This window comes from Phytophthora sojae, assembly GCF_000149755.1.
Source record: "Phytophthora sojae unplaced genomic scaffold PHYSOscaffold_11, whole genome shotgun sequence".
Taxonomy (NCBI): domain Eukaryota; phylum Oomycota; class Peronosporomycetes; order Peronosporales; family Peronosporaceae; genus Phytophthora; species Phytophthora sojae.
In genome coordinates, this window is record NW_009258125.1 from 1,742,430 (window position 1) to 1,754,764 (window position 12,335).

Genomic DNA, 12,335 nt, shown 5'->3' on the forward strand with positions numbered 1-12,335 from the left:
GGCGCACGCTCGAGACGTGTGCGAATGTGGACGTGTACAGTATATCGTACTTTCGATTGGACTGGGGGTGTAAATCGGAGTAATGGATACATTGATGCGCAAAGGATTTATAACAGGTCACAGAGCAGTTAGGTCTCACTTAGGTCACATACAAGCCCGTTTGGCGTGTAGAGATTTGTAGAGACTTTTGGTATTAATAAAAATTTGGAAATAGGCAAATGTGTAGCAGCTATTTATTAATTCGCAGTTCGTTTAGAACTGTCGTTACATGCAAGTTTTATTCACATACCGGTATTGTGCTTTGCAGTTATTTTGCCGACCATTTTAGAGGCATGTGATCATCCCAACAACCTTTTCTGTACTACCGGTAGAAGTATTAAAATACGGTGAGCTTACACATCAATTCTACAGTAGAAGATCAATTAACCGAGAAGATTTTTTCTCGTCATTGGCATTTTCAAATATCTCTCCAAGACCCCACGCACCTCCCCAAACCAGGCCAACTTTGTCGAAGACGTAGAATGCAACTCGTCCGCTTCCTGCTACTACTTATGGCCACGCTCATCGCAGCATCCAACGCGACGCAAGTGGGCCGTGGAACCACTCATCCCAACCATGACGACGAAGCCAGCAACTTCCACGGGGACGCAATCGAGGAGAGAAGCGCGTTCTCCTTTACTTCGAAACTCAAAGGTTTTTTCAACAAGAAGACCGGTCTCGGAAACAAGCTCAGTAACAAGCTCGGCAACCTGCGCGAGGATCCTAACGTGGTAGCAGCTATGAACCTCCCTGGCGTGAAAAAAACAGGGGTTGCGTTGGAAAAGGACCCGGATCTCCTGGCGAACCCCAATTTTATGAAGAAGTTGTCAACGATCCTGATTTTGCGACGGCGCCGGCTAAGCTGGAGAAATCTAGCGTTAAGGTCACTAAAGGTGACATCGTTGCGGCTGTCGGCAAAGATCCTGCCAAAGCGAAAAGGTTGTGGGCCTTCGTGAAGCAAAACAAATAGAACCTGGGCATTGGAGCTGGCATGGTCCTCATCCTGCTTGCGCTGACTGGTACGTTAGTTGGTTTGGCCTTTACAAACTTTGGCCTTTACAAACTTTGGCCAGCCATCTCCAGCTCAGTAAGCTCCTCTTCGCTCTGTGCAATTGCAACCAACGCATACTCTTTAGTTGACCCTCTCCTGGTCACTACGGATGCCGTGTAATATCATAAGCAGATAGCTTTAAAAGTGCCGATTATCGCTTTTTCAACCTTTTGCTTGGGTAGTACATGTATTTTTCTTATGGTAGTCGACGAGCGACTAGAGCTTCGCTAGTCTGGAATTTCGCCATTACAACTTCACACAAATACTACGCCGTGGATTGAACAAAGCAGTTAGCAAGTCATACTGTTAGCCTAACAGTGTTAGGGCGTGAGAGCTGTGATTTTCAATGTGCTCAAACAAAGGTAATGCGCAGATAACAAGCATCCCCTTTCGCGGGGCACGTAATGCTACCAGTACGCTGTAGCACTGGTCGCTGCTCAACACCATTACCTATTGGTACTTATGTTGGATATCTCTGATGAGTGAATGCCCACTACTCTTTGGCCTGGTTTCATTCTTTCAACCTTAGCAACTCGAAATATGTACGATTCAGCTTCACTTCGTCGACCTGTGTGCCCTCCCAGAGCGGTTTCCTAAGCAATATCACGAAACAGTGCGTGTAGGAGCCGTGATCTCGTGGTTGAATAAAAACATGCCAGGTGACTTAGTGTAGGCCCTACTGTAGGGCCCCTATGTAGGGCCCCTACATACTCAACCTCCGATCTCTTGTATCTACCGATTCCGATCAGCCCAGGGTACTGTAGGATGTTTCGGACGAGTTACAAGAGGAAGAAAAACTTGGGGCTCCATTGAGGTGGGCGCCCTGCTGGACGGCCATCAACTTGGCACGCGCGATGTCAACGGCATCACCTCACTGATGCACGCCGTGCAAAACGTCACCTTGCGCTGCGCCATCTTCAAGTCTGGATCCACGAAGCTCAACTTCCTCACGATCTTGCACGCGCTGCACACGAAGCCAAAACATAATTTGCACGTGCTGTTGGTCTTGCCAAAGTCTCCAAGCCGACGTCCGACTGGGGACGTGCACGTGATGCAAGCATTGGACTTGTTCGGAGCTCCGCGTAACTTCGACTCCGCGTAGCGCTTCTCGAGCATGAAGGAAAGCTTACGCATCTGGCCGCAGTACGCGTAGTCAAGACTTCCCAAGAACAGGTTGGCCACGACCGGGAGCACAAGCTTGCGGATGAGACCGTCATCGGCAGGGTCGATGATGCCCGTCGCGTACATCTCCATGGTGTTGTTGCCGACCTGGCGCCAGTACGCGATGAACGAGATGTTGCCACGCACGCGGCTCGGCAGCGAGTGGGTCTGCGGGAAGTTGACTGAGTGCAGCAAGCTGTAGCCAAAGCGCTCGCCCGCCGCGTTCTTGACGATGCCGATGCCTTCGACATAGACATAGTCGCGGTTCTTGACGAAACCCGTCGACTTGAAGGGGATATCAAGCTCCATCCATTTGACGACGAGCGACTGGAACGGGTTCTCGAGCGTCGGCATGACCACGCCGTCGAGCACGGCGGCGGCGCTGAAGCTGTCGGTGTACGAGGCCTTGAGTCGCATGGTCTCGAGGTCTTCGCTGATGATGCCGAACATGAGGTCGTCCACCTTGCCCTCCTTCGTGCCGACGCAGAGGATCGTGGGCAGTCCTCCACCCGTGGCCTCGTCAGGCTTTGCCAAGCCAACGCTGTCGCGCCGCTCCGAGTAGACCTTGAGTCCTTCCTTCTCCTTGAGCGTCTTCCAGCGACGCGGGTCCACCTTTCGACCGGAGTTCATGAACTTCATGCACTGCTCGAGGCTGGACACGATGTACGTGTTGGCGAGGTCCTGGAGCGAGGCCTTGTCGGCCTCGTTGAGGGCGAGCTCCGGGAACGGGTTGACGGTGTATCGCTCCTTCATCTCTTGTATGGATGATCTGTGGTGATACTGTACCGGTAGCTACCGAGGTGGTAGCTTCTGAAGTGGACTCACCACTGTTGGTCGAGGAGCGCTTCTGTGACGATCACAGAGATAGAAGAGAGAAGGACTTGCTGTACTGTACTGTACAACGTTAATCTGTCAATACAGTACAAACGGGGTAAAAGTGTACAATAGTTGTGCTCCTTTTACCCGTTGCGTCGGTCATCTGGGATATAGAGAAGGGCTATTTTGCTGTTTATGCTCAATAATTTGCGGGACTTTCAGATGGACGCACCGGTCATTTGTGGAGTGGCTTGGTGCTCCATTTATTTGTTGGCCATGAGAAAATCTGCCACGATGGCGTGCATCCAGCACGGAGAAGACGCTTCTGTACCACACAGTACAGCACATACTTAGTAGAGAGAAGGAGCTTTAACCGACAAGATAAGTTATCCTGTTGATTGCGGGTCAGGAATCAGCGGCACCGTGTGAGTGTATCGCTTTGACACCATGCATTTGCCACTTCTATTAACACCCTCAAAAACGTTCTTTGATTTTGTGATTATTGAGCACATGTAGGTAGATCCTTTTCTACGGGTACTATCACAACTGTTGTGCTTTCGAAAGTCGCAGAGATCTAAGCTTACAGCCGATTGCAATGCAATAGGCGTACAAAGGACCTTCTTGCTGAGCTCTTTGATCTGGCTGAGAGGAGTAATTACTGAAAGAATCAGGAAGAAGATTGGTTACCGATATGCGTCTGATTTCTCAATAGATTTAAACTATATAGTCGACTACTTTTCGACAGTGTGGAATACAACACTGGTGCGGCAAGTTCCCAATGTACAAGGATAAGTGCACCAGTACAAGCTGAAGCTTGAATCTGTTTCCATGCTTTGAATTTGAATTTGTTGCGGTTTAGTCGGCTATCTACACCCAATGCTGCGCGCTGCTGCAGCTTCTGAATCTGTTTCCATGCTGGTCGATGATTCGTTTAATAGTTTGTAGTTGGATGGCCTGTCACGTGACGAAGGGCCACGAACAGGCAACGCCAGACGATCGCGCGCTGGTGATCGACTTGACAGACGAGTAGTGTGGTGGACATCGGCCAGATCGGGTCGTGGTGTACGGCAGGAGGCGTGTGGTGAAGAGGGCAAGCCAGTGGACTAGTGCCACCGGCTGAAGGCGGTCGTTTAGCAAGCAGTGGGAGGTTGAAGTCGGCGATGGCGACGACAGAAGATCGCAGTGCGTGGGCGACACGCCGGGACAAGGGCGAAGAAGTATACGAGCGAGGAGAGGCGAGATCAAGGACAGGAACGTGAGGCTGTGAGGCCACGAGCATGGAGAAGGAGTCGAAGAGGGAGAGGTCCAGTAGGTAGGCAGGCGCCCGTGCGTAGGAGTAGATACAGCGGGGATAGGATTGAGTAGGAGGATACCGAGCGGCGGTCGGCCGACTCGACCCTCAGTTGTGGTTTTCCACAGGATTGTGGAGAGTCAAGACTAATATACACGAGTTGCGCCGAACGCACGGGTTTCCGGTCTTTGGAGCAGCGACGAAGAGCGTCGGCCAAAGCGACGGCAATAGCGAAGGTATGGCAGTGGTAGGCCAGTGCACAGATGAGGGCAGTGTTCGAGTAGGGCGGCAGGACTGTGGAGAGAGACCACGGGGGCTGCGGTGTTGGAGCACCTCGGCCGAGTGGCGCGGGGCTCGCATGTGCCAGTGTGCGAAGGGCTCTTGCTGCCTGCTGTATATAACCGGGCTTACGAGCTGGAAACAGCTAGTGGGGCTACCTGACCACTAGTGCTTATAACGTTTCCTCCTAGCCATCCCTATCCTAGCCATGCGTGCAGGCCAGTAACTCTGGTCGACACTGAACGGCCTCACACTGGAAGAGACCCTGCTTACCGAGACGCTCCCTAGGTGCTTAGGTGAGCAGCTTGTGTTAACGATCTCCCTCCGACGCGGTGCAAGAAGAAGGGCACTCGGAGTGGAGATAACGACATGTTTGTACTGAGTACCTATCTTGAAGACGCTGTAAAATCGAATTGAACTTGGTTTGAATTCGAACGACGTGTCGATAGTGGGGGCTGAATGCGCTGCACTGTTCATGCAGTTTCTTGGACGTTACAAGTCCATTGCTGTCTTGAGGAGGGAGTCAGGTAAGAATCAGGGTGTCTGCAGTGCAGGCAGAGTATTGTTTTAGTACTCTAACTAACGAAATTCTTGGTAAGAGGGCCATCTGTAGCAACGAGCATATCAGCTTGTAGGGGACAGGACAAAGGCTAATCCAAGGTTTCAGCGCGTTGTAATAAGCATAGACGGCAAAATAGCTGTTCACTAGACAAGAGCATATCCGTCGACCGACTCACCAGGTTACGAAAAGGAGCACGACAAGTGGCTCCTCGCCGCATTTAACAGATTATCGAACTGCCATTCGTCCTTTTGCTAGTGCTTCTCGAGTCGTGCACGACACCTCATCCGCCTTGGCAAGCAACGCCTGTCCGAGCGTACACTTCACAAGTCACCACCTCAGAAGCTACAGTCACCACAGATCACCAATACAAGAGATGAAGGAGCGATACACCGTCAACCCGTTCCCGGAGCTCGCCCTCAACGAGGCCGACAAGGCCTCGCTCCAGGACCTCGCCAACACGTACATCGTGTCCAGCCTCGAGCAGTGCATGAAGTTCATGAACTCCGGTCGAAAGGTGGACCCGCGTCGCTGGAAGACGCTCAAGGAGAAGGAAGGACTCAAGGTCTACTCGGAGCGGCGCGACAGCGTTGGCTTGGCAAAGCCTGACGAGGCCACGGGTGGAGGACTGCCCACGATCCTCTGCGTCGGCACGAAGGAGGGCAAGGTGGACGACCTCATGTTCGGCATCATCAGCGAAGACCTCGAGACCATGCGACTCAAGGCCTCGTACACCGACAGCTTCAGCGCCGCCGCCGTGCTCGACGGCGTGGTCATGCCGACGCTCGAGAACCCGTTCCAGTCGCTCGTCGTCAAATGGATGGAGCTTGATATCCCCTTCAAGTCGACGGGTTTCGTCAAGAACCGCGACTATGTCTATGTCGAAGGCATCGGCATCATCAAGAACACGGCGGGCGAGCGCTTTGGCTACAGCTTGCTGCACTCAGTCAACTTCCCGCAGACCCACTCGCTGCCGAGCCGCGTGCGTGGCAACATATCGTTCATCGCGTACTGGCGCCAGGTCAGCAACAACACAATGGAGATGTACGCGACGGGCATCATCGACCCTGTGGACGATGGTCTGGTCCGCAAGATGGTGCCTTCGGTCTTGGCCGATCTGTTCTTGGGAAGTCTGGACTACGCATACAGCGGTCAGATGCGCAAGCTGTCGTACATGCTAGAGATGCGCTACGAGGAATCTAAATTGCGCGGCACTCCGAGCACTAGCAGCAACTGTGTCACGTGTAAGTCCCCATCCGGTGGACGTCTGCTCGGGAAGGGTGGCAGCTCGTGTAAGCTGTGCTTTGGCTACGTCTGCAGCGCGTGCAAGATCGTCAGGAAGCTTAGCTTCGTGGACCCGGACTTGAAGATGAGCCAGCGCAAGGTGACGTTTTGCACGGCCTGCATCAGTGAGGTGACGAGCATGGATGCCGTTGACATCGCGCGTGCCAAGTTGATGGCCGTGCAGCAGGGTGTCAACTTCAGTGGAGCCTTGGGCTACGCTTCGTCCAGCAACTCGTCCGAAACATCCTACAGCACCCAGGGCTAATACCAGTGCTTTGTAGTTTAGGTTGCACCGTAGGTCGATAGACGTTGGCCAATTTCAAGTTTGTTTTGTTTCTGTTGCGGATTATACTGATCCCCACTATACTACTTGCAGCTGGAGTAAGACAAAAGGTGAAAGAGAAGAATCTAGGCCTCAGTTGAGAATATACACACGACCAACAAGGTGGCTTTTGCCGCCCAGCTAAGTGTTGTCGTTGCTTCCATCTCTGCGTGAGCAGCACCAAGAGGACACTCCACTTCAGGTTATGAGCCCAAGGCTCACGCGTGGGGAGCACAGCAACTAGGACGTCATGGCGGATCAGAAGAAGACGCCCAAGGAGTCACACGAGGAGAAGAGGACGATCGCGCCGTTTGACGGCAAGGACTACGAGGTCTGGCACGAGCGAGACAAGCTCAAGCTGGAGAGGAAGAAGCTGTGGAAGTACTGCATGGAGGACTTGCTCGAGCCAGACGAGAGCAAGGAGGCAGAGGCGCACGCGACGTGGACGAGCGAGATGGCCCACGCCAAGGAGATCATCTACGACGCAATGACGAATCACATAATGAAGACTGTGAAGTATGAACCCACCCCGTTTCGTGTCATGGAGCGCCTGAAAAAGAGATTTACGGGCAAGACGTACCTGAAGTACGCTGAGGAGGGGGCCAAGCTCAGCCGGCTACGGCTCGCTCCCAACGGCAATGTGCCAGATCACCTGAGCGAGATGCGTCGGCTGATGGAGACCATTGCTGGAGTCGGGCGTCCTGTGGACGAGTATGTGAAGCCAGTACTATTGATTGGATCTCTGCCGCGCGAATATGATCATGTTGTACAGACGTTTCTCGCCAGTCACAAGCCCCAAAATGCTGATGATCCTCCTAATTGTGAACAACTTGAACTCGCATTGGAGATGGCTTACGACCATCGCCAAGGTCGGAAAGCAGAGGGCGGAAAGGACAACCATGATGAAGAAAAGGCGTTCTTTGCTGGTGGAGGAAGAGGTCGAGGACGAGGTCGCGGCCGTGGACGTGGTGGTCGATCTGGAGGACACGGGCGCGGTTCCGGTGGTGGACGTGGTTCTGGCGGTCGCGGGAGCCAAGGTGGTGGACGTGGAACTGGACGTGGCCAAGCCGGCAGTGGACAAAAGCCAGGTGGTGCTTGTTATCACTGCCATGAAGCAGGGCATCATGTGTTTGATTGCCCGTTTCTTGGCAAGCGACCTCCAGCCGGGATCGCAGCAGCACCCAAGCTCAGAAGCGCGTAAAGATGAGTGGAGGAAAGAGTGCTAAGGCTGCTGAAACGAGTATCTACGCTAATGAAAGTGATGACAGCGCGTATGTTATTCTTCAAGTGATGAAAATGAAAAAGCCGGTCGCAGACAAAGCCCATGATAACTGGTACCTGGACTCTGGTGCATCGAGTCATATTTCGAACCAGCTCACTGATTTCATGGAGTTCACGCCTCTTAGCGCCCGGATTCGAGTTGGAGGAAAGAACTCGCTGGGGTTGAGGGTATTGGTACTGTGGTTAAAGAGCTGGAGACTACTGGTGGGAGGTGCTCACTGACGCTGCGAGGAGTTCGTTATGCTCCAGAGCTGCAGTGCAGTCTCTATTCTGTGCGACGGCAACTGAACCAATATCTGCCTGAACGTGATCGTGTGAAGGTGCACTTTGATGAGGCAGATCGCGCTGATGTTATCTTGCAGGCTGGTGTGACTACCGCTCAAGTTGATTATACCAATCTCTATCGCTTGAAGTTGGAGAGACCCCAAGAGGTAGCCATGGTGGCGCTACCAGCTCGAGTGAGTAGTTTGGAGCTGTGGCATTCGAGATTGGGGCACCCTGGCAAGAACGCGTTTAATGCGCTGTTCAACCATGATCAGTCATGTGAACTTGCGTATCCCGGTGGGTTTTAATTGCGAGACCTGTGTGAAGGGGAAACTTACGAGGAAGAGCATGAAGAAGTCTCGGACACAGACCCGCGAGTGGTTAGTTGGCGAAAAGGTCCATGTGGACGCTTGGGGTCCGTATGCAGAGCACTTCTACGGTGGTAAACGGTACTTTGCCGTGTTCGTTGATGATGCGAGTCGGTTTGTCACCGTGTATCTTCTGGAGCATCGTTCGGAAGTGTACCAGAGTTTGAGGAGTACTATCAACGCGTCAAGACGCAGCAGCATATCAGAATGAAAGCGCTAAGGTCAGACAATGCAAAGGAGTTCAAGAAGCTGCAAAGTACGTGTGACACGAAGTATGGTATGGAGTTTGACAGCAGCATCAAGCATAGTCCGGAGCAAAATGGTGTCGCGGAGAGAATGGTCCGCACCATTACGGAGAAAATGCGATGCATGCTCGTGCACTTCGACCTGCCTGAAGTGATGTGGGGTGAGGCAGCGATGACAGCTGCATACTCCGTGAACATTATGCCAAGCTCGGTTCGAGGCATGGAGGTACCGTATGCAGTATGGCACCGTCAGACTCCTGCTTATGAGAAGTTGCGGACGTTCGGCTGCGCCGTCCTGTCGTCAATCGACAAGGTGGAGAGACGGAAGATGCAGGCGAAAGCACGGGAGGCGGTCTTCGTTGGATATTCGCGAGAGAAGCGAGGCTATCGCTTGCTCGATAGCAAGACCAACAAGGCCTTCTACAGCCATACTGTCGTGTTCTATGAGAATAAAGCTGGTCGATTGCTCATGGACTCGGCATCAACGCCACGTGCAGCCTCCGGTAAAGAATATTTAGGCGTTGATCAATCAGTAGAGGATGACATTGAGCCAATGCTGGATGAAATGCATGATGACTCAAATGATGGAGGTAGTTATCGTGATGATGGAGATTGCTGGACTGGTGGGGCCAGCAACTCCAGAGACGGAGATGATTATCGGCCTGGTGGGGCTGATGACACCCGATGTGATGACCGACCAGGTGGGGCAGTTGAGCAAGATGTCCGGTCAGATGGGGCATGTGGGTCCAAGAAGAGAGGCCCCGGTGGTGATGCCGCAGCGCCTCGACCAAAGAGAGTGCGGTTTGCGGTGTTTGAAAGTGGACGTTCTAGCAAGGTGGTAGAACGAGATGAAGGACGTGGAGTGAGCTCTACAGCATCTGGATGTGATCGTTCTAGCAAGGTGGCAGAACGTGATGAGGAACGTGTCAATGGACATGAGGCAGACCACCTGCGAGGTGAGTGCGTGCCAGGCAATTCCAAAAGAAGGAGAAAGAGGAAATGCAGCAGTGGGCGGCACAAGGAACCGGCTGCTGAGGAGACGAGGGCTCTACCAGGGAGTCAAGAGGTGGAAGAGGTGGACAGCAGGTCATCGGCTGCTGAGCGGGCCGACTCGGACAGCCAAGTGTCGAGTGATGCTGCAAGTGTGGGGCGTCTATCAACACCTCCTTGCACAGCACTTCGTGAGTACACAGGCCCGAGAGGCACTCGCCCTAAAGCCCTCCAGTGACACGGAGCGGTTGGGTAAGTAAACCGCCCACGTGGTTCGGTGATTACGTCTACATTGCCTACGAAAATACAAATCCAGATGATGATGTGAACTCGTTGCCTGCTGGATGGAGGAAAGCACGAGCTGAGTTGCAACGTACTATGGCGAACGAGTTGATCCTTGCATGGTGGGAGGACTATTGCTGCATGAGTACTGGCGAGTTTGAAGAGCCAGATACTTTCGGTGGCGCTATGGAGAGTGAGCACTCATTGCAATGGAAAAATGCAGCTGATGATGAGTTTGATTCGTTGATGAAGAACGATACCTGCGAGTTAGTGCCGCGTGAGAAGCACATGAAAGTGCTGCAGAATCGCTGGATCTTTCGCGTCAAGTATCTAGCGAACGGAGAGATCGAAAGATTCAAAGCGAGGCTCGTGATCAAGGGCTTCATGCAGATTTATGGTATCGACTACCTAGAGGTGTACTCGCCTGTTGTGAGGCTGGAGACACTGCGTGTTCTCTTGACACTGGCGGCTGTCTGGGATTATGAAGTGCATCAGATGGATGTCACTACTGCTTTCTTGAATGGGGCAATTGACGTGGAGGTCTATATGGAGCAGCCTGAAGGCTACAAAGTGAAATGCAAAGAGGACTGGGTGTGCAGATTGAAGAAGAGCCTGTACGGCTTGAAGCAGGCGCCCAGAGTGTGGTTTCAGCTGCTCAAGTCGTTCTTGGAGGAGCAGGGCTTCACGATGCTGCAGTCGGAGGCCTGCGTGGCTGTTAAAGTAATTGATGGGCAGTTGGTCTTCATCCCTCTCTATGTTGATGATCTGATTTTGTTTGCTCCGTCGATGGAGCTCATCAACAAGATGAAGAAGATGTTCGAGGACCGGTTTGCGATGAAGGATCTCGGGGAGTTACACTACATTCTAGGCTGGGAGATCACGCGGAACCGGGCCGAGAGAACGATGCTCATTGGTCAGCAGAAGTATGCCGAGACCGTGCTCAAGCGGTTCAACATGCAGGACTGCAATGGCTGCAAGACGCCGAGCACGGCGGATCTGAAGCTGAGCAAGGCCATGTGTCCGACCGAAAACGATGAAAGGCAACTGATGAGATCGAAGCAATATCGTGCTGTGGTTGGCAGCCTGATGTACCTGATGCTCGGTACCCGGCCCGATCTGGCCTACCTAGTTAGAGAGTGCAGTCAGTTCTTGGAAAACCCAGGTCTGTTGCATTGGAGAGCTACAAAACGTGGATTGCGCTACCTGAAAGCCACAGGTCCAGCTTGGTGGCCTAGCGTGGTCAGATCAAAAGCTGGATGATCATCTGAGAGCATACGCAGATGCGGATTTTGCAAATCGAGTTGATGATCGAAAGTCTGTTGCAGGCTACGTGACTCAATTTTTGTGGGAGCGTCATTTCGTGGAGCAGCCAGACGGAGAAGCCCGTCGCGCTGCACACGACCGAGGCTCTTAGTCTACTGGTGCAGGAGGTGGTGCACTTGCGCCAAATGCTGAAGGAGCTGCAGGTGCAGCAAATTCAGCCATCCCAAGTCTTTGTTGACAACGAAAGTGCAAAGAAGCTTGCCAGCAACCCTGTGTTTCATTCTCGGACCAAGCACATCGATGTGCGCCACCACTTCGTGCGTGAGCGCATCGATTTGAAGGAAATTGACGTGCTTCGGGTGCCAGGAGTTGATAACGTGGCCGATGCTTTTACAAAGCCATTGGCACGTCCGGCATTTGAAAAACACAGAGCTGCAATGGGATTATTGCCAAGGGCAAGATTTGGAGATGCAAGTTGATGGGAATCCGTAGGTGGGGCTGTTGCGGATTATACTGATCCCCACTATACTACTTGCAGTTGGAGTAAGACAAAAGGTGAAAGAGAAGAATCTAGGCCTCAGTTGAGAATATACACACGACCAACAAGGTGGCTTTTGCCGCCCAGCTGAGTGTTGTCGTTGCTTCCATCTCTGCGTGAGCAGCACCAAGAGGACACTCCACTTCAGTTTCTTCTTCTTCTTACTACTGTAGATACCATCGTTGTCTTTGGGATCTCGCCAATTTATCTGCTCAGCTTCAAAAGCTACTCGAATCTTTTAGGTAATCGTCAATGTTACTGTACTTATTAGGGCGCGCAGATTGTTTGAAGAATGTGTGTTC

At 52.5% G+C, this 12,335-nt stretch overlaps 3 protein-coding genes across 3 annotated transcripts; 2 read left to right on the top strand and 1 right to left on the bottom strand.

Annotated features, from left to right (window-relative positions):
- Nucleotides 1-521: 521 nt before the first annotated feature.
- PHYSODRAFT_306311 (hypothetical protein) lies at nucleotides 522-995 on the top strand (the record flags this gene model as incomplete). Its single annotated transcript, XM_009538264.1, has 1 exon — nucleotides 522-995. The coding sequence occupies one exon, from the start codon at nucleotides 522-524 to the stop codon at nucleotides 993-995; it is 474 nt and encodes a 157-aa protein (XP_009536559.1).
- Nucleotides 996-1,927: 932 nt separating this feature from the next.
- PHYSODRAFT_565160 (hypothetical protein) lies at nucleotides 1,928-3,503 on the bottom strand (the record flags this gene model as incomplete). The annotated part of the gene is made up of 3 exons (XM_009538265.1): nucleotides 3,300-3,503; nucleotides 3,215-3,230; nucleotides 1,928-3,145 (listed from the first exon to the last, which is right to left on the bottom strand). Exon 3 carries the CDS (start codon nucleotides 3,002-3,004, stop codon nucleotides 1,928-1,930), a length of 1,077 nt encoding a protein of 358 aa, XP_009536560.1. The 5' UTR covers nucleotides 3,005-3,145; nucleotides 3,215-3,230; nucleotides 3,300-3,503.
- Nucleotides 3,504-5,572: 2,069 nt separating this feature from the next.
- Nucleotides 5,573-6,745, top strand: PHYSODRAFT_340178 (hypothetical protein; the record flags this gene model as incomplete). The annotated part of the gene is made up of 1 exon (XM_009538266.1): nucleotides 5,573-6,745. One exon carries the CDS (start codon nucleotides 5,573-5,575, stop codon nucleotides 6,743-6,745), a length of 1,173 nt encoding a protein of 390 aa, XP_009536561.1.
- Between the last annotated feature and the right edge of the window lie 5,590 nt (nucleotides 6,746-12,335).